This window comes from Corvus moneduloides, chromosome 1 (assembly GCF_009650955.1).
Source record: "Corvus moneduloides isolate bCorMon1 chromosome 1, bCorMon1.pri, whole genome shotgun sequence".
NCBI classification, from domain to species: domain Eukaryota; kingdom Metazoa; phylum Chordata; class Aves; order Passeriformes; family Corvidae; genus Corvus; species Corvus moneduloides.
The window spans coordinates 30498618-30519892 of record NC_045476.1 but is presented as its reverse complement, the minus strand read 5'-3'; the positions used below and the strand labels follow the sequence as shown (position 1 = coordinate 30519892).

The following is a 21275-nucleotide window of genomic DNA, read 5'->3' as shown; positions in this document are numbered from 1 at the left end:
TAAACATCCTGTACTCCTTCTGCATCAGTGTTGGTTGGTACAGAGTAAACAGCAGCTTTGGCCATTAGATATATTTTAGGATTAAACCAAGAAGAAAGGAGGCAAACTTGCTTAGTATTCAGCAGGCCCCTGTCTGGGTGCTCTTCCCCATTTTCTCTTGAAGTGTTCTATTACCACATCTCAAGAGAAAAATGACCCCAATCTAAAGATTAATAGAGCAGTGTGTGGACGTTTCCAGTGATGTGTATGAAACTCAATTTTTTTTGTCGCTGCATGCACTGAGGTGTCCTTTATCAGCAAATCTCTAGATTTTAAAAAGTAGGCTGATTATTGGAGAGGGCAGCAGACAATTTAGGGCATATGGTGTTTTCTTATGACAGGAGCTTTGCTGTGAAGTACCGTAATTTATGTAGATAAATTGTGGCCATCAGAATGTCTTGAACACTTCATAGGATGAATTTCTAAGCATACATCTCTCATTTTAGTAGTGGATGGCTAGAAAAGGAGTATTTGTTTGAGAGATTGGGGAAAAGATAACTCATGCTTATACTATTTCTTGAAAAGTAGAGAGGGACTTTCATGTGTTCCTAAAATCGGCTCATTGTCACTAGGGTCAAAACAATCCAATTTTGGTTTAATGTGACAAGTTAAGAAACTTTCCTCCTCCATAACGAAGTTGCAACAAAAATGAAGGAGTCCACAGAGTGTCAAGATTGAGTAGTTTATGAACACTAGATCTTTCTCAGCAAAGGTGGTTTGGTTTTGGAGTTCTGTGTGCATACCAAAATGTAAAGCTTTTTAAATCAAGAATTAAAGGCACTGGGGGGTCCATATTTTATTGTGAGAGGTTGCAAATTTCTCTGTCTTTTTTCCATCATGTTATATGGTCAGAAGTTTTAAAGGGAATTCTTTGGACTTCGATTCAGTACAGCACAGGCTGGGTACTGAGGTTTCTATGATAACAGTGTGTCATGGACTTAGCTTAAGGACATGATTTAGTTCCTCTCTGAATTGTAGCCTGCAGAAATGAACAGTGAACTAGACTGAGTAGATAAGGTCCAAATTAGGTATGAATTTACCCTAAAGATGAGTGTGCATGTGTCTTGGAGTTGCAGTTGTCCCTGAACATGGTAGTGAATGAACTCAATTGGCCTGAAGATTTGTACTATTTGAACCCCATATCCCTAAGGAATGATAGAAAGACCTACCAGGTGTTTCAAAGTAGGAAATATATTCAAAGTTTGACCTGTCATGACCCATCTTGACTTGCAGATCTTTTGCAGAGATGATTTGGATTACAGAGATTTGAGTTCTAGGATTTTCAGAGGGATAGATGCTGAAATTAGTCCCCTTAGCAATTAAGAGGTTTTGAGGGGATGTTTTGGTGTTTTAGCACATTATGATTGCACGCAGAACTTGTTAAAATGCTGATAATAATGCTACATCAAAGTGAGTGTGCTGTCGCATTTGGTCTGATATTAGTAACTGTTAAAGATTGGGATTTAAACAAAAAAAAACCAACCAAAAAACAAAACAAAACAAAACAAACAAAAAAAAAAAAAAAACCCCACCAAACCATTTGTTTTTGTTCTGGAAGAAAAGGTTTCTGTATTGAGAGACAGACAACTACTGTGCATGTAATTTCCTAATCTTATCTCCTATGACTTTGTTGTACTGAGCTGCTTGCATATATGCAGCAGGAGGAAAACTACAGCATAACCTGTTTACTAATGATGGCAGTTCCCTTAGGCTGACTGCAAGCATGGCATATTCTTATGAGACACTTGTAAAACTTTCCAAATAGCAGCAAGGAGTAGTGATTTCTAGCATGCCTTCTGGAGCTCTAGAAAAGGGTCTTTTTACTCATAACTAAGAAAAAGAGCCAACTGGGATTTGTTCAGATAAGCTCTTTCCTCTTTGTTATATATTGCTATCTCCAGTTTTGCCACAAGTGTCTTCAAGTTTTTATAATTTCTGCCCCTCTTTTTCTTTTCCCCTATGATTTCAGCTTTCTGTGCGTGGTGCAGAACCTAACAGTCTGCTGAAGATAAACTAACATATAAACTAAGATGGGATGTCTCTTGAGCATGTACCATCTCCTAAACCAAAAAAGTGAGAGACTCCACATTTTGAGTTCATTTTTGTAGTGGAAGGAAGTTTCTCTGGGTGTTAACTTTTCTTTCAATACAGAAAAAGGCTGATGGAATCAATTACAGCTTTTTCTTCTGTTTCCAGGCTCGAATGCAAAAAGCACAAAAGCATCAGTGCACTTTTGCCTTGTACATCGCAATGTAATTTCATCATTCACTAAAAATTACAGCTGACTCCACAGTGTAAGGGAGAAGGAAATGAGAAGCTGGCAGGCAAGTTCTGACTCACCTTAAATGTGTATGTGAGGAGCACAGTGTATCAATGGACGTGCAGATCGGACTAGGCCCTGGGGTTTATATTCACATTACATAGCCTGTTCACAAATGTGAAGGGGGAGTACGCTGTCAGACTCCTACACTTATTAATTATTTTGTATTTGGGGAAGATTAAGTTTTGAAGAAAAACATCCAGTAATCACTGGGGTACTATTTATATATACCATTATAAACTTGTGTCAACTTAACTGACTTTAATAATGATTATTATTATTAAACCCAGCAACTCTTATCTCCCCCACTGTACACGTGCAGTGGTAATGAGGAATTTTCCTTTTTTTTCCTTCTCCCTTCTGCTTCTTCACACAATACCCAACTTAACTCAATTTTCCTCTCCTCCCCTAGCTGTCAATCATTGTCACATTACTTTGCATCATATGCATCAAGAAGAACAGCTTTTTCCATCAAGTAAGCCAATTCTAAAGCTGCCTTCCTAGAGGCTACACAGATTGTGCAAGCTGGAGGAGCTCAGGAAAGAGTAAGCTGGACAATAACAAAGAACTCCCAGAGCTGCCTCTGCCTGCCAATCTCTAATGCAAGCATTCACACGGTGCTCTATGTAGGCCATGCCTCCAGGGCCAGAATCGTGTGTGAGCTCCGCCAACAGACCTCCAGTCCACACCATTAATCACAGCAGGGAGGGGGGAAATGGCTCATTATGCTACATGAGTGATATTGTCCATTCTGTGTTCTGCAAATTACAGTGTTGCAGTCAGCATCCCCTGACTTCTGAAGTCTGTGTCTCAAGAGAGGGAGCAAAACTTCTTAACAGGAGTGTTTACCTGTGAGCAAGCTGCACTTAGTGAGTTTAGACAGCTACAGCAAGGCAAGCTTTCCAAGGCATGTTTTTTCTACTGTCAAATCTTTGGTAGTTTTGCTTCCCTCTCCCAAAATGATAGATTTGGGGGACTTTTCTGTTCTGAAGCATTGTTTTCAAACCTCTCCATTCATTTCCAGTATAGTTTCTGTGTGGGACTTGTATAAGGCATTCTTCGTGGCTGACTGACTTCAGGTATAATTGAGTAAGAGCTTCCTGCTCTTCCTTACTTATTCTGGCCTTCCTTAAAGGTCCTGTGCTTTGCTGGAGAATGCTATGGCTATTTATGGGTACCCTTTCAGAGCAGCAGAGATTTATCTCCCTGGCTGCTGATGATATTAGAAGTTGTATAACTACTATTTTTGCTCACAGCTTTTAAACATGACACTTTGTTGGTCTCTTTTATGCTTATGTACCGGTAAATGAGCCCTTCAAAATTTGTATCATCCAGGTTCCACTCTTGCATATGAAAGGACAAACCTCTCGGCCTGTGTCCTGACCTCAGTGCTGCAAGGCTCATCAATATCAGTTCTGTACAGAACTTGCAGGGTTCTCCAGTTCTTCCTGGAAATGTTGGGGTTTAACTTGCTGTTTTCTAAATCCACCCTTCAGTAAGCTCTAAGCTGTTACCAGACTTTCTTCCTGGCTGATTTTGGGCATCATTGTGAAAGCGCTTCCCTTGGTCTCATGAAGGCTGCCTTGTGGTGGGCATGCATGTGATATTATTGTGATGGTCTTGAAACAAGCCTGCCTGTTTCTAGAAGAGCAGTGCTGCCTATTCTGTAACAGACACGGCCTTTTGTTAGGAGACCATGCCTTAAATCACAAAGTAGATGTATCTGTTCAGAGATCATCAAGCTCCATGTTGGGTTCAAAGCTTTCACAAGACATCTCTAGGTTCTGAGGGTTACCTCAGGGTAACACCAACTTCTTCCTTGTCACTGAATGTCTTGTAGTGATATGTAACAATATCCTTCTAATATTATGGTATTAAGAAGAATATGTGCCTATGTTCACATCTTCCAAGAGGTGGAATAGGGCTCACTTGCTTTGAGACTTCTGCATTTGGTTAATTACAAAGTGTCTACTGTGGCTGAAATATCTGAGGATTAATCTTCAGATATGTCACTATGTTCTTAGGTACTTCTGTTTACTTTGTAATCACATAGACATCTAAGATGGGGTGGTTTTTGAGTGTTGTACGATGTTTAGAATAGTGCAGTGAAGAAATGCTATTTCTTTATCCTTTTCAATACTTTTAAGGAAGATGTCAGTTTAGGAGGAATTTAAGCTGCTAGCATTGTTTCTAGGACTAACAGAAATTTTAAATAGTAATTTAAAGTTTGCTTTTCCTCTGAGGTAATTTTCCTTTCAGTAAAATTTTCCATATCTGCAAAATATGGGAAAAAAAAGTATTTCATATCTAGTGATTTTAAATGATCAGTGAAATAGTTTATGTCAATGAAATTCTGCTAGGTATCATATTTTTTGTAAAGTGGCTGCAAAACGGAAAAAAAAAAAAAAAAAAGAGTGGAAAATAGGAAAATATTGAGTACAACAAATGGCCAGGATGGGAAAAGCAATGTCAAATAAGATACAATCATATTTCATAGAATCATAGAACAGTTTCGTTTGGAAGGGACCTTAAAGATCATCTAGTTTCAAGCCCAATGCCATGGGCAGGGACACCTTCCACTAGACCAGGTTGCTCAAAGCCCCATCCAACCTGGCCTTGAACATTTCCAGGGATGGGACATCCACAGCTTCTCTGGGCAACCCGTTCCAGTGCCTCACCACTTGGATTTTGAGTTCAAAATACAATTCAGAAAGGTAGCTTTCTTTGCTGTTGATAGGAATGTTTCTCCTACAGTACCCCTCAGACACTGATAATCAGTGAGGAATTACAAAGGTTTGAAGATGACAGTAATTTCAGGTTAGGTAAGGAACATTCCAGGCTAAAGGCAGATTTACTTAATGGAAGCTCCCTGTAGCTTAAAAAATAGGCTGTTTGAGGACGTATTTCTTTTCTTGGCAATTGCAGCCATCATGTTCTTTTAACACCAAGTGCTGTTGGCAGCAGACAAGCTGTAGTGTAGTTGATGTAGTCTTTTATTTTACATGTGACTGTTGGATTTGTAGTTCCTTTTCCTTCCTCCTTCCTGTAGTGTGTTAGGGTAGTTTATTGGTAGGTTAAAAGCCAATGTCAAGTCCTCTGTACAGTAAAACTGAGAGCCTGCTGACATGCATCACTGTGCTGTGGCATGACTGTTGCAATCCGTCTTGACCGGTGTGTTTGAAAGTTGAGCTACATATAATCAATTGCACTCCTAAAACTTTAATGGCTTTGACTGCACCATGTAGCACTACATTAATTTAGTGCTGTATTCGGCCTCTGCATTTTAGGTCCAAGGGCTTACACCACCTGGCCTGGGCAGTGCCTGACACGGCATTGTGTGATTAATACAGAAGCCTTTCCTTTCTCTCAGCCTGGGCAGAAAGCTCACTACAGCCCTGCTGGGGCACTGCTCCCTAGAGAAGAAGAAGCCAAAGAAAAGATCCCCCAAGTCACTGAATCCTTGCAGGGGGCCTGGAAGTGCATGGCACGTTTTCTGAATGTAAGGGATGGGTAGCCGAGCCAGTTTGCAGAGGGGAGAAGAAGGTGGGGGGCAGGGCTAAAAAGGCTTTTCAGGTCAGGAGGAGGAAGCACACCAATACGAAGAGCACTGTTCATATCGGAAATCATTACAGGAAATCAATCAGATTTTTTTTGGGAGTGCACAGCCAACTAACAGATTCTCAGTAGCGAGTTTTCCACTTGAGTGAAGTTTTTGACAGTCAGTGAGACTTAGGACTTGCCTCTAATGACAAATCTCTTTTTTCATTTTGGGGACAAACATTATATAGGAGCTGTTTGTATTCAGCAGCATCAATAACAAATCTTAACCTTGCATCCCCAAAAAAAACAACTGTAAAAGCAAACAGCCAGGAACATTAAATGAGCAGTATGCAATGACTTACTGATTCATATACATGGCAGATACCACTCCCATGGCCTTCCTGAAGCAAAGGGCTCTAATGCTGTGTGAAGTGGAAGAAGTGGGTAATACTAGCTAAAATAGACTGTGCTGTGTCATAAGTTACATTTTTGTTGGATTTTTTTCAAAAAGGTTGGCTTTAAAGCTTTGAAAGAAAGAAGATTGAAAGATGCAATGGGCAGCACTGTTTCAAAAGCAATCCTTTATTTTTTGGAGGACATGGAGAGCCATCTAATCCAATTGAGTTTCTCTGAACTATAAACAGTGTAGCTTGCAGTCTCCTGTTGAATCTCATGTTCTGTCTCAAGGGTTGCAACACATAAACTGCGCTGGACTCCGGTTTGGAGTGAGTTTGGAGGAGCCATATTTCCATGAATGTCAACAAATGCTGTAAGTTTAAGATGCAAGTTTGAAGATAAATGGAATAGAATTAATAAGCAGCAGTAATGGCTTTATAATTGAAATAGTATAGACATTAGAGGTACATAGGGTGTTAGTAATTATATTAATTATTTGTTAACAGAAAGACAAAGTAATAAAATTAAAAATCAAAAAGCTTAGTTGTTCACATGCAGATCTAGGGGGACATTTTGTAACAGAAATAATTGCTTTTGCTTCATCCTCAGGGTGATGCAATCTGTGTCTAATTGTTTTTTCTCAAGAAAGCAGAGCAAAGTAAAATTCTAAGTAATGCACAGCAATAGTAGGGGTAAAAATAATCACATTTTAGAAACCTCTTACAGCATCCAACCCCAACACTGTGAAAGGAAGCAGTGCTGCTAGGAAGGGTAAAGATAAATGGAATTACTTTTCTATCAGAAGTGTAATAGTCTTTATTAGTTAGCTATGTGTGCCTAGAACCGATCAGCTGTCAGAGAGAGCAAGTAGATGAACATGTACCTTGTGAGCTGTCAAAAGCAGATCAGTGTGGGTTTTTAAAATAATAATTACCTCCTTCCAGAGAAACGTTTTAGACAAAAGCACAGCTGCTTTATTAATGGTGCATTTTGTGCATAAGGATGAATATTCTGGTTTGTTCTCTTCATTTTTTGTGTAAATGTAATACCGTATTTACATAAAACTCTGTTAGGAAATGGTGCCGTTCACCATTAAAGCTTGCATAATAAAAATGTTTGTCAGGGATTTAATTTGATTGAAGTTTGTTATTTGTGCTGGCAGCTCAGAGGGGCTGCAGCTTGCTTTCAAGCCTGGCGATGCCCTTGCCCTCTGCAAGCCATCACGCAAACAGCTGTCCTGGGATTTGGCGTGACAGGGCACTTACCTTTTTTCGCACCCTGACCATTGCTCAGAGGTGAAGGCAGCTGTTTGCTTCCTTGTGGTCAGAGGAGCTCTTTGAGCACCAGATCCACCATTCTGGCACAGTTTAACTGTCTGTCTGGTCTGGCAGCTTGATTGTGGTCTTGGAGCAAGTAACTCGTGGTGATCAAGAGAGTGTGGGGCTCCTGGGGGCCACACAGGAGTCTGAATGGAGCAGCTGTGAACTAGGTCAGTTCTTGTGGGGTCTGGACTTAGCAGGGGAAGGGTTTTAATATGCAATATGTTGAACCTTTCTGTGGTGGGTTGATACTGGCTGGATGCCAGGTGCCCACTAAAGCCTCTCTATCATTCCCATCCACACCTGGACTGGGGAGAGAAAATATAGTGAAAGGTGCATGAGTTGAGATAAGGACCAGGAGATAACACTCACTGATTACCATCATGGGCAAAACAGACTAAACTTGGGGATATTAATTTAGTCTATTACTAAAAAAATCAGAGCAGGATATTGAGAAGTAACATAAATCTTAAAAACACTGTTCCCCTTCACCCCTCCATCCTTCTTGGGCTCTACTTCATCCCCATCAGTGGCACAGGGAGACAGGGAATGGCAGTTATGGTCAGTTCATCACAAGTTGTTTTTGCCACTGCTCAGGTAGAGGAGTCCTTCCCCTGCTCCAGCTGGGGTCCTTCCCATAGGAGACAGTCCTCCACGAACTTCTCCAGTGAGAGTCCATCCCACAGGCTACCGTTCCGTTCTTCACAAACTGCCCTAGCATGGGTCCCTGTCCACAGGGTGCAGTCCTTCGAGGACACACTGCTTTAGCGTGGGATCCCCACAGAGTCACAAGTCCTATCAGGAAACCTGCTCCAGCATGGGCTCCACTCTTCATGGGTCCACAGGTCCCTGCCAGGAGCCTGTTCCACCATGGGCTTCCCCCAGGTTCACAGCCTCTTTTGGTCATCTACCTGCTCTGGCGTGGGACTCATCCATGGGCTGCAGGTGGATCTCTGTGTACCCACGGACCTTCATGGGCTGCGGGGGCACAGCTGCCTCACCATGGTCTGTACCACGGCCTGCAGAGGAATCTCAGCTCCAGCACCTGGAGCACCTCCTCCTTCTCCACTGACCTTGGTGTCTGCAGAGTTGCTCCTCACACATATTCTCATTCCTCTCTGACTGCAATTATATCTGCACAATAACTTTCTTTTACCTTTCTTAAATCTGTTATCACAGGGATGTTGCCATCATTTCTGGTTGGCTCAGCCTTGGCCAGCGGTGGATCCATCCTGCAGCTGGCTAGCATTGGCTGTGCCGGACACAGAAGAAGCTTCCAGCAGCTTCTCACAGAGAATTCACCCCTGTAGCCCCCCCGCTACCAAAACCTGGCCACGCAAACCCAATACACCTTCCCAGCATTCAGAAGATCTACTTTGGTCCCTGCTAGTGTAACTTTGCACACTGGAGTCAAGGACTGAGCCTTTACAGAGCTTTGTCAAATCACATTTAATTTAATTTTGGCAATGAAGCCCAGTGTTGAGCAACATGTGCAGCAGAACAGGACTCTGGATATGGTGCTGAGGTAGTGCTGGCAGCAGCAGCAAGAAGACAGCCTGTTCCTTTGGTTTTCAGGGCTGGCTAGGAACTGGCTTTAGATCAACTCCCTTAGGAAAATCATATCCCCATCATAGAAAGCAGAGAAGTGCTAAATTCTTGGGAGACTTGTTGTTGGGGACTCTTCCTACACAGCAGTAGGCAATATAAGTAGTTGGCCAAGACTGTTGTGAATTATTTATGGCATTGCTGCTCTTCTCCTCCATGGAGCAGGTGAATGAAATCCCCATTTCTCCCAACCTGTGTAGGTATTTACTGAGCAAATATCCATATACCAGTATTTCACCTACAGGCCCAGTTTGATTGATACAGAAATAATCATTGTGTTTGCACATATTTGCAAACGATGGGAACAATGGTATGCATACAGAAGCTGAAAAACTTGTATTATTAATGTGTTTTAAAATCCTCTTTTACTGCTTCTTCTTACGAATATATTAATCTGAATGTGACAGGATTTATCAGAAGTCCAAAGAATAGAAGAGGAAAATAATTAGCATTGTGCTCTGGTTAACTAATATCATACTTTAAAATCTGTTGAAGGATATATAGGGGTTTGTGAGAGGGGCTTTTTTAATTTTTATGTGAAGTGCTGGAAAATTACTGTAGCTAGAGGTGAATTGTTGATCTTAGTCAGTCCTGGATCTGGTTGTGTTGAAAAGCTTTCTGGTGCTAAGTTGTTCGAAGCCTGAGTACATGGATGTAGTCATCCAGCCCTGAGGTTTGGGTGAGGAAAAGATTCCCTCTCCTTCTTCTTCCTATCTCTCTTCCCTGTCTCCAGCAGCCTAATCATGAGGAATATAGGGGGAATTTCACTCCTTTCTGCAGCACTCTGTGGTCAATTGCTAGGATCATTTGGATACCTGTCTCCAACAAATTCAGTAGATTTGACCTCTAGATGCATCATATCAACTTGACAGTGTAGCAGCTTTCAAAATAGCAAGTATTTTTAGGTTCTTGGCTGTCATGTCAAACCAGAGCTTCAGACCTAAGTGCTGTGACAGAACACCATTGTTTTTAGCTAATCTCAGGTTTCAGTGTTGCACTAGATTGCCATCCTCAGCTTTTGTGACTAAGTAATGCCTCTAAAGCATGACAGCATAATAGGATGATGTGTGCTATGTGGTGTCTTATGGACGAGTTAACAGTAAGACAACTCATTAGCTGATGCATCTCAGTATTACTCTTGCCCTTTTTCTCACGAGAATAGTGTTCATCTCACTACGTGAAGTAGAGACAGACCAAAATAGCAACAAGTTATTTTGTCTAGCTTATATGCAAAATCTTTACAACAGTGACTGTCAAACTGAAGCTACATTTTATTTCTGCAGCTGTTTCTTCAGTGCTCTAACACTATTATTAATAGTACCTGTCACCTGTACAGCACCTCAGAGTTGTAAGTAGTTTGAGAAACATTATACAAACTTAGTGGAAAGCATCAAAAATTAAGTAAACACCCTGCTTCTTACTGGCTAAACTCAGTTCTTAAAATTCCTTCGTAAGCCTGGCTTGGCCTTTAGCTTAGTGAAAGAGTCTCCCAGACAGCTATTTCCCTGACTTACTTTATATTTCTGCTAGATCACTCCTATTACAACTTTATCACATCTAGACCAGAAAGATACTACTGAAAGCAGTATGTAGAGTTTCCTTGTCTAACTTTCCAGGCCACTTTAATTAAGATGCTAAAGTGATTTTGAACAAACACGGAAGCACATCTTGGTGGTGGTGCTAAAATGATGCTGTAGAAACTCCTCACAGTTAATGATTCTTGTTGATCTTGCTGAAGCAGTAGGAGCAGCAGAGACCTTGGTGTAGAAAGCAGTCTTTCTTAGTATCATTTTTATCAGCTTATCATTTTAAATTGCCACCAAGCAGGTGATGTGACAGGAGGACTTCAAGCTATTCTTACAGTATCACCATGATTACAAAGCTGGAAAAAATATGTGGAAAAAAAATTGCGTGCTGGAAATAAATTTGAAAACTTCTGACATCCATTTGCATTTCTGAAGGTTCTCTCAATATGGGTGGTTTCTATCCAGGGTAGAACACACAGTTCTGTTAATATATTTTTTTCTCTTTTTAAATGAAATGTGAAGCTTTGACAGCCTTTAAAGCTTTGTTGTCACCTCCTAAATCCCCTCTGGTGTGAGACCAGGCAGCCTGTGTTGCAGAGCCCTGGCCAAGAGTCTTTGCCAGCACCTGAACTGGTGGAAAAGCCACCTGGCCCTGCCTGCTGGGCCCCCTTCCTCCCATATCCTCTCAATGCTTTCTTGAGTCTACTTGTATGAATACACTGAGATTATAAAACCATTGTTCTGTGCCACAAAACCAGGTACCCAAAGTTACAATAGTTATAAAAAATGCCCAATGCAATTTCTGCTCATTCAAAACTCTCCTTGACCCTGAGGGAATCTGTGCAGTACCAGGCAGACTCAGCAAGCCTTCATGGTACTTCTGTTGTATCAGTATTGAAAATAGTTCGTGTTTTATTGTAAATTACTGTTATTTGCAACTTCCAGTTTTGCAGTTCCCACTGCACAGAGATCAAGCACCCAATTTTTCCTTTGTATCCATCAGTGTAAATCAAGATTAACTCCAGTGAAGTCAGTCTAACCACAAGTGTAAACCTAGGAGGAATGAAAGGAAAATCAGTCTACAAACTACTTGGGTTTTTTATTTTTAAATAGCAAAATTAATGCTGCTGTTCTGCAGACACAGGGTGACCTGCAAAGTGCTAGCTCATGCATTACTAATGTATCTCCATTTAAATGCAGATTTTTGCTCCTAACACAGAACTTCAGGGAAATCCTCTCCAGATAAACTGTAATAGGATACCAAATGGTGATTCAATATTTCACTTTAGCTTGTGTTTCAGCTTATTGATCTTAATTTTCTATCATTTTGATGCAGCATTTGCTTAGTGGGAAGAGGATTATATCCACTATAATATGGCTTTTAATTAATAATTAATTATTTTGATATTCCACACATCCATGCCAGCAGTGGCAATCTGCTTGTATTCCTTTCCTGATTTCTATTTTCAGTGGTGGAAACCAGCAAGGTGTGACTTTACATATTTCAGGAAGTAATTGAGACGCAGTTGAGAAAAGGAAGCATAGCATAAGTATCATAGTGTCTATGTGGGACATGCTTAACATGACAGTGTTTTGTCCACAGTCATTTCAGGTAACAGTAGTGAGACCCTGACATGATTTGTTTTTGCCATATATGACAAGTTTAGGATGAAGTTTTTCTCTGTATATGCCTCCCTCAAGCACTGCGTAAGTGCATCTTACAAGATGTACATGAAACCTTGATTGATACATTTTTTTAGATAGACAGATAGATAAGCTCTCTTCTCTGAACTGAACTTTAAGTGTCCTAAATAGTACAATGGAACATAGAAATGATGCTTATAAATTTACTAGATCATGAATACAGTCATTAAGAGGAATTACCTGATCTTGAGAGTGTTTTTGCAGCACCTAACGTGATGATATCCAATCTCCTTATAAATAGGCTACACTATTTCTCAGTTTCCAGGCTGAAAGCTGGCAGCACAAGGACTGCAAGCAAGGCTTAGGTCTCACTTTCAGTACCATCTACTCAAAAATAACTCCCTACTATGGTAGAAGTACTATGATTAGTATGATGAAATTTTAAAATAAATTTTTAGGTTTGGGGTTTTTGATTATTTATATGACTTAATTACCTATAGGGTGCATTTTGTTAACATTTCTAAATGTTGTTCTTGCAACCATAAGATTCATGAATTTTCAAAATTTTAACTCTGAGATTAACGTTTTCCACATATAAATCCTAGAGTTTGTATCTTTTTTTTAAATTACCAGAATAAGAGCAATAAAATATTGTAAATTGCCAGTCTTAGGGGTTACTGAGACCTCTTATGTGATATAATTTGGTCAGCAAAACAGATGTCTAAGAAGTAATGATCTTTGTGATTATGCTCCTTTGGGAGGCTCACCTACATGCCCTCAGTTTTCTTCTCTTAAATTTTGTCCAACATTCTCAAACCCTGGCAGATTGAAACACCATCAAACAAAACAAAAACTGCTAGAAGAACATTCCTCCATTACCTCATCAGAATCAGTCCTCTCCCTGCCCATGTTTAGGTCTGAATTAGTGGTATGCTGCAATCCATCAGACATAAATTTGTTACTGATAAGAACATAGGGCACACCATAAAAAACTGTCTCATGATAGATTTTGTTGGGTGGGGACTTTGGGTGGGGGAGGAGGAAGTTGGTGGGGTTTTTTTCTCCCCCCCAAAAAATGCAGGAACAGCATTTGGTTTTAGTATTGAAGTCCTTGCTGACTTTATAGATGGAGAGTAATGAGAAAATAGTAGAGCTACAATGGAGGAGCTGAGTAGAGTATTTTTCTCATCAACTGTCCATTATCAGTAAACACAGTTTGATTGGAACCAAAGCACTAAACAAAACTTCTAATGCTGGGGGGTATTTCAGTGAATCACTTATGGGTTTATCCAAATCAACTCTTTAAAGTTCTCACAAAAAACAAGAGACTACTATTGGTCAAAAAGAAAACTTTCAGTAATCCAAAATAAGATTTCTTTTAATTAGAAAATTATAAAATTTCCAGGGGTTTTGAGATTTAGATTTTTTTTTTAAATCACAATGTGGAGTCCTTTATTAAAATTTGATTTGGTACCCAATTACAGCAAAGCTATAAATACTAAATATTAGAAAATAAAAAGGTGGTTTTCTTTGGAATGTGTTTCTTGAAAAGTAATCTCAATAGCGAAAATGGGTGTTGTAATAGGGGTTTTTTCCCAAGACATAAATTCTTTCTAGGACTTAACAAATAAGACTGAAATTAATTTTTAAGAAAGGGATTGGATCAGGTATGAACTGATGAAACTTCCCACTTCTTTGACCTTGTAAACTTCCATCAGAATGCAGGACACAGCAGGAAGTTTGCCTAGCAGCGGTAGGTATGCACATCCTCTTACTTCCTTTACTGGCTCAAACCTAGTTTTTCACATTAATTACTGTTCATTTATTGAATGGAAAACATGCATTTTTAATTATGATAGTTGAAATGTTGGCTGGTTGTGAAACCAAGTGCTTGGAATTGGTCCATTTGAGCCACGTGAATCAGCAGTACTGTTTTATAGTTTTTTGCCTTTTTTTCATTTCAGCATTTCAAACTGTGGTCCTTGCGCAGCAGAAAACCTGGTAGAGAAAGATTAAAGGCTCCATCTAGTGGGCAAGAATTCTCTATTGAAAGGGGGAGAAAAGGCTCTCGTTTTCACTTGATTTTATGCACTATGAAATACGGCTTTAGATTTTGTTTCATTAAGCTGCCATGTTGTTGTTAATTCTTGCCTTCTGCAGAGCCATTATTTTATATGCAAAGCTGTGAAACATTAAGTATTATTCTGAGTCTTGAGCAAGAAGCAATAAATTATACTAAATGAGTGGGTTTATACAGCAGCTCATCACCAAAGTTCTTCCTCCCCACCCCCTTCAAGTTTCAATATATAGTAACCAAAAGAAGGTAATTTGTGTGTCAACAAATGTTTTAAAGTATTTAAGGTTCTTTCCTACTTAAAACTGGCTAGAAACATTCATAACTTGACCTCAGCACTTAACACAGTATTTCGGGAGTATTTTTACACAGGGAACTCTACCCAGGTGTTACCCCAGCGTTAAATGACTTGTTTACTTGCAAACAGTGAAATCTGTGTTTTCTGGCAAGACATAGCCCCTGTGGCCTCGGCTGTGTCTTCCAAAGGCAAACACCAAAACTCATTATTCGTGGCATTTGTCTAGGAGCCTCCTGCCTGGTACTGTTGTGTGTCCAAAAACATCCTGACAGAATCTAGCACCTTTATTTTAGGTAAACAATTGATCTAGTACAGTAGTACTTTCTTTCTTCTCTTTGCTGAATTTCTGCACTGCATTGCAGTTATGCTCCCAGCTCCAGAACTTCACATTGCAGGACTCTTCCATTTGCAGTAGTGAAATTTGGGTATTACTCTCTCATTCCAACAAATTCATCTTGCAGCTGAAACCTCCTCGTCAGTTCACGTCAAGCTAATAACAAGCATAGGAGCAGGAATAAGTAGCAGCAAGCACAATTTGGCAGAAGAGACACTGAGCTACGTCCTGACTTTTGTCCAACTGTCCTTCCTTATAAAGCCATAGAGCCTGGCGAGATCAGCTCCTCCTGTGCAGCTTCCAGCAAGGGGTAGACAGGGTAACGTGCATTATAGTGATGCGCTACACCCAAGTTTACTATAGCCAGCATTCATATCCAACACTAGAAAATGCGTCTCCCGTAAAAATCACAGAATAGAGCTTACCAAGTTGTTCTGCACTCCTTTTGATCACAAGGAGATCTCCCTTTGCAGTGGGTCACTCAGTAGCAAATCCAGAGGATTTTTACTTTGGTATTTATGCATGATTTGGCAATTCTGATAGGTCACAGAAACTTACTATCTTCCTGAACAATTCTGCCCAGCTGCAGCTCTCCTTGTATCCCCATGGAGATGTTTTTCTGAGGTGCCAGTGAGTAAGAGCTGTCATTTGGCTCGTTTTACAGGCTAAAGCAAAGGGTTGTATTAGAGTTCTTACTCTGAACCTTTCTATGAGCAAGGACTAACACAGAATTGAGTAGTTCTAGAGTGCCTTTGAGGAAGTTGGTATGTCTGCAACATGCAAATGATGCTATCTCAAAAAGAGAAGAAATGAAAGGTAAAACTTAGAACTGCATGCTTTGGTATTTGTTAGAGTAATGCCACTTGGTTTCTAATGTACATGAACACCTACCTCACTAGGTATGCAACAGAAGAAAAGATGCAAGTTCCTTAATTCAAGGTTGTTAAATAATACCACTTTTAACTGGGGCCTTTGCTCTAGAACCGTTCACGTTTTAGAAGATTATAGGCTTGTTGCTGAGCTAAAGCAAATCCCAACTTTGGAACTACAGTAAGATACTCTTTGTTTTACTTTAAATACCTTTTCTAGGACTAGTACTTGAACTGATCCTAACGAAATACAAATTTCCAGATGTGAAACTCTGAGGACTACCTGACAAACTGCTTTTGTAATAATGTCCTGTAAACTCAAAATTTTAATCTGGGGATTAATTTATTGCCTCTACAGGTCATTGAAAAATCTCATACAAGCTTTCTAACTAGATTATGTTTATCTGGGTTATATTTAATCAGCTACTCTTTTGTTCTTTGTGGGAGCAGTGGCCTTTTGAAACAAATGCACTCATGTGGCAGAGACCCACTCAATCTCTTCCTTATTTTTCACAGCTAACCAGGTGCTGAAGTTTGGAACACTCGTCAGTACTTCCAACACCTATGACAACTCCGGGACTGTGACCATTGAGACAGACAAACCTTTGCTGTGGACAATGGCTATCAAGAGATAAGATCAGCTACAGCTGCATTTCCTGATCTGACACAACTCAAATTACTACAAAATTTCACTGAATTAAGATGGTAAAGCTGTTGCAAGATATAAGCAGGCAATGATTTTCTGTATTGAATGGAAAACAAGTCTGAAATAAAAGTCACTTGAGATTGAATCAAAATTACTTGCAGTAATAGAGTACTTCATTCTGGTAAATCACACTACTTAATCAGAAGATGCATGAGCAGCCACTCAGTACAACCACAAACAGAAATGAATGTAAAGAAACCACTGCTGCTTATCTGGCTAGTTCAGGTTACTTTTACAAAGTATTTTATTCCAATACTGAACTATCTTTTTTCCCTCTTGCCAAAAGGAAATGCAGTACCCAGCTGCATACAGTATAACTGTATTACAAGGTGATAGCACCAAGATTAACTGATCTCATTTTTCTGTCCTGGTTTGTAACATATGTAGGTGCTGGTGAAGATTTCTCAAGGAGAGTAATAATTGAACTTTTCTACTTAGGAAGCAAGTTAGTGTAGTGAAGAAGCTTCAGTTTTGCTGTAATAGCAGTATCAGATTTCCCAGTATTAAGTGCTTTTAAAATCTGTAATAGAAGTACCATTGTACCTTCTACAAATACCAAATGCTTACAGTAACATTTTTTGAGTGAATTAAATGTCTTAATCTCAATCTGAGGAGGAAGAGCATTGCATCTACCAGAGTTTTTGCAGGCTTAGTTCTTAAAATCAAAATATGCAATCATTTAAAATAATGGAAACTTCCAGGTCAACATGCAGAGGGCTTTATAATTCTATGTACAGAACAGGATCCAAAATGGGTGTATAGCCTATCCAAGAGTATGATCAAGTTGTGGATTTGCTAAAGGACTGCTTAGTGTGTCTGACCCTAAAATTATCTTCAAATGGTACATCTCAGTAATCAATTATGTTTGGGTTTTTAATTATGCCATCAGAATAAGGACTGGCAATGCAACTTCTTTACTTGATAAGAGTTGTTTTCATGTCAAGTACATACTATAACCTAGCAGGACTTCCAAATGCAGAAAGGAATTCGTGATAATTATGGTGATTCCAGAAATTAGTGACAAGAATTCCCATACACTTTTACATCACCACTTGAAAGGATACAGAAATGCTGTTTTCTTGCTGTCTGCTTTTGCTAGGAAGATGTTGTTCCAAAGCTTAATTTACTGCTTTGTAAACAGCTCCTGAACAGAGGTCATACAGCTGTCCCCCTTGGAAGCTTTCAGTATTTGACTGGACAAAACCTTAAGCAACCTCATTAGAATGCAACACTGACCCAGCTCTGAGCAGGACATTGGCCTAAAGATCTTCCAGCCTTCATTCCCACCTGAATGATTCTACTACCGTTAAAAGAAGTAACAAAACAAGTAAAACACACAACTACTATTACAAAAAAGAATAAAAAAGCCTGTAGACAGGTATGATTGCATACACTTTAAAACAGAAATACAATGACAAGAATGTTTGAAAACCCAAACTGAGCTTGTTTAATATCAAACAAATTAAAGCTGGGAAATCATTGCTGCAGGTGTCACAACTGTCTTCTTCTTCATGATGAATGTTCAGCCACCTCTGTTGAGAGAACAAAGTAATCAGTTTCAATTAATGAAGTGTGACCAAGTGATTCCACCTGAAGTCTTAACTTATGCTCCCACCACTGCCTTGTTAGGACAACCATTACAGCTTATCTCCCATTTTCAAACACTCCTTGCCTCAATGAGCACTCTTACAGGTATAAGCCAGTCACACATCATGGACACAGAATGGTCTTTAACCTCTTATAGTGCTAGAGAGGGGATCATATCAGCTCTGGAGAATATGAGGAGTTGGTACTGTTACTATGTCAGTACCATGGTGCCAGTCAACTTGAAGTTCAAGTTTTTCATGAAGTAACATTCATTCCAAAAGGGATTTTACAGGATGCAGTTACACATAAAACAAAGTTTCAAACATATCTAGCACTCAGTAAATGAAACAAGACCAACTTTGTTTTGTGCCCTGTCATCCTACAGCACACCCACTCAGTTTTCTTTACCTTACTATCCATCCATTTACTTTGGATACCCAAATTGTAAACTGGAAACAGTAAGATTATATAAGATCCAAAATGATAAATGTTCTGTGGTCAAACATACACTGAGGAACTGGAAATCAAAATATCTGATGTTCAGTTTTGAAGCAGAATACTCAGAAAAAACCTTAAGAACTATGGATCTAATACTTTGCAGCATGCTGAATTAACAACCTACTTGTTCATAAAGTCCTTTGAATCAAGTAATACTTGTCATATTACACTAGCACGTGAAATGCACAGACACTACAGCAACATGGGTCCTGTAGGGCTCACTAATGCTTAAAACTGAACAGGTAAAAATTTAGTGAAATCGAAGGTCATATTCACTTACACAATTATATTGTTGATTGGGATGTGGATCAATTTGACAAAGAAACCAATAAATCCCATTATTGCAAAGCCTATTGCTGTTGCCATGGCAATCTTCTGGAACTCTGCAAAAAAACAAAACAAAAAAAAATTTGTCAGGAAATCTCATGTATGGCATACAGATGTGCACTGCAGTGACCAAAGGAGAGATCTCTCTTTAACCATGTTAACACTGGAAACACCTGAAAACTTGCACAGACAATGAGAAACAAATCCACTTTTTCAGAAGACAGATGAGATTTTCAGACAGAAGATGCAGATTTCCACAAAGAATGGCCGATCACAATCTTTAAATAAGCAGAATCAGAAATACCCACAATGACAATTCATGGAACATTTATTCCATTATCTTTCCTTTATATCCCTACAAGCCCTGAAAGTAATCCCTAATGCAGCATCGAAAATGGAAGAATCTGCATTTATGTCTATCACAGGAGGACAGCACCGTAAGTCTCCGCAAAAATCGAGTACTTGGATATTTTCAATTATTTTAGGACAGCAACCATGAAGTTGACTAAGAAGGTCAACAGCCCCTCAGAACCTGCCAATCTGACAAGGAATGAAGTTCCTTACAGATCTCAAAAGTTGCCAGCAAACTTAAGTCACAGGCCTGTTCACGCTGAGCACTGTAACTATCAGTAAGGAGGACCACCTGCATTCTGGTTATAGTTACAGCTTCTCTCCAGGGCCTCTCTAGTCCAAAACCTCATCTTCCATACTCGCAACAACAAAATTGTTCCTGTCCCAATCAGGCAATGACTGACAACTGTTGAGCACTGAATTTCAGCTATTTAACCTCTCTCCTAAGGTGAGTTTTAGTACCACTCAAATGCCTACGTACATACCAGAAAAGAACACGTTCAAGTTAATTGCAGCCAGAACCATAAACCCGTTGACGTTTAGATGACTAAAGCTCAAGTTTAAATCCCATATTGGCAGCTGAGAAACATCCACAGCAAATGAATCAACAGAAGTGACGTGTGGAAAGACACGTGCTAAGACACAGGATGAAGTAAGGATTGTGTTCTGGTTTAACTGTGTGCTTTACCTTTCCTGTCAGGCTTGGTGCATCTCTTAACAAGTCGTATGGAGTCTTTTACAAACTGACGGCTGGGTTCCACAAATTGCATTACCTGATCCATGATTGCCTGCAAAGATGAACACATTTAGCATTGATGGGTCCACATACATACTGAAAAACAGATTTTTTTAATTAGAGAAGTAGCAGTTACCTACAAAATTTCTTAAAAGCTTAAGATAATTTAAAGTGTCATATTCCAACCTAAAATACTTCCACTTTGCAGGAAATGAAGACACTATATCAGTACATAACCATGACGGCCTATTTCTGACTGCAAAAGAAAAAAATATGGAAAATTCTGCCTTTCAACACAGAAAAGGAAAACAACAGCTCCATCAGAGTTTGGCTTTCAGCTTATGTCCTACTCCGTGTTTCTGAGAACGCCACCAGAGGCGTCTAAACAGACAAAAGTCGCCGGTTTCAGGAGACCCCCACGCTAAAAGCTGCCGGGGGGCTGGCGAGCACGGAGGGAATGCTGTGGCCGAGCCTTATTCTCACAATAGGCGTATGCCAGCATTGCCACCGCACGCGGGACACCCACTGGAGGGATTTGCTCCCATTAATCCATACGGACCCCCTGGTACGAGGCTCCCGGTAGGGTGCCGGCCCCTCCCGCGTCCCCAGCGACTCCCTTCCCCCTCGCTACGGCCGAGGCCCCCGTGGCCGCCTCAGTCCCTCCGATGCCCGTATCCCTGGCCGCCGGGCGCTGCCCAGCCCCCATCCCTGATCCCCGGGGCCGGGGGACACCCGGACGGCCCCACCACCCTCACCGCCGGCCGAGGGACACGTCGCACTAAGCGGCGGAGGGCGTGACGTCACCGCGGCGGGCGGGGCGGGTTTTGAGGGGAAAAGGAAGGTTTTGGGGGGCGGGGTTTTACTTGGCTTTTTCTTTCTCTTCCGGGTTCCGGGGCCTGTGGCTCGTCCCGCCTCGCTGGCGGGGTGAGCGCAGCCGTGAGGGCCGATGCGCCCCGGCAGCGCCTCTGCGGCCTCTGACAGCGCCTTTGCTTTCCATGCCCTTGGAGCCTTGGGATGCAAGAGGCTCCTAGCGGGAAATAAAGGGAGGAGGGCGCCACTGTTCTTCCAGGCGAACAGCGACAGGAGACGAGAGAGCGCAGTCTCAA

The 21275-nt window shown here is 40.5% G+C and overlaps 2 protein-coding genes across 6 annotated transcripts in view; one reads left to right on the top strand and one right to left on the bottom strand.

Annotated features, from left to right (window-relative positions):
• Positions 1 to 16764, top strand: part of TPK1 (thiamin pyrophosphokinase 1) — a 315027-nt gene extending 298263 nt beyond the window's left edge. For 3 of the 4 annotated variants that reach the window (XM_032104083.1, XM_032104065.1, XM_032104093.1), the window contains one exon: positions 16481 to 16764. In XM_032104083.1, the coding sequence (XP_031959974.1) occupies positions 16481 to 16599 (119 nt within the window). In that variant the 3' untranslated portion in view covers positions 16600 to 16764. Of the gene's footprint in view, positions 1 to 6586; positions 6669 to 16480 lie in introns of all 4 variants that reach the window. The other variant, XM_032104075.1, reaches the window with a different exon arrangement.
• Positions 16765 to 17529: 765 nt separating this feature from the next.
• Positions 17530 to 21026, bottom strand: SEC61G (SEC61 translocon subunit gamma). 2 transcript variants are annotated; one of them, XM_032104132.1, is made up of 4 exons: positions 20925 to 21026; positions 20122 to 20221; positions 19036 to 19138; positions 17530 to 18202 (listed from the first exon to the last, which is right to left on the bottom strand). In XM_032104132.1, the coding sequence occupies exons 2-4, from the start codon at positions 20213 to 20215 to the stop codon at positions 18193 to 18195; spliced, it is 207 nt and encodes a 68-aa protein (XP_031960023.1). In that variant the 5' UTR covers positions 20216 to 20221; positions 20925 to 21026; the 3' UTR covers positions 17530 to 18192. The 2 variants fall into 2 exon arrangements, with proteins under 2 accessions (XP_031960023.1, XP_031960014.1); XM_032104123.1 differs by lacking the exon at positions 20925 to 21026 and having other exon boundaries at positions 20122 to 20239.
• Between the last annotated feature and the right edge of the window lie 249 nt (positions 21027 to 21275).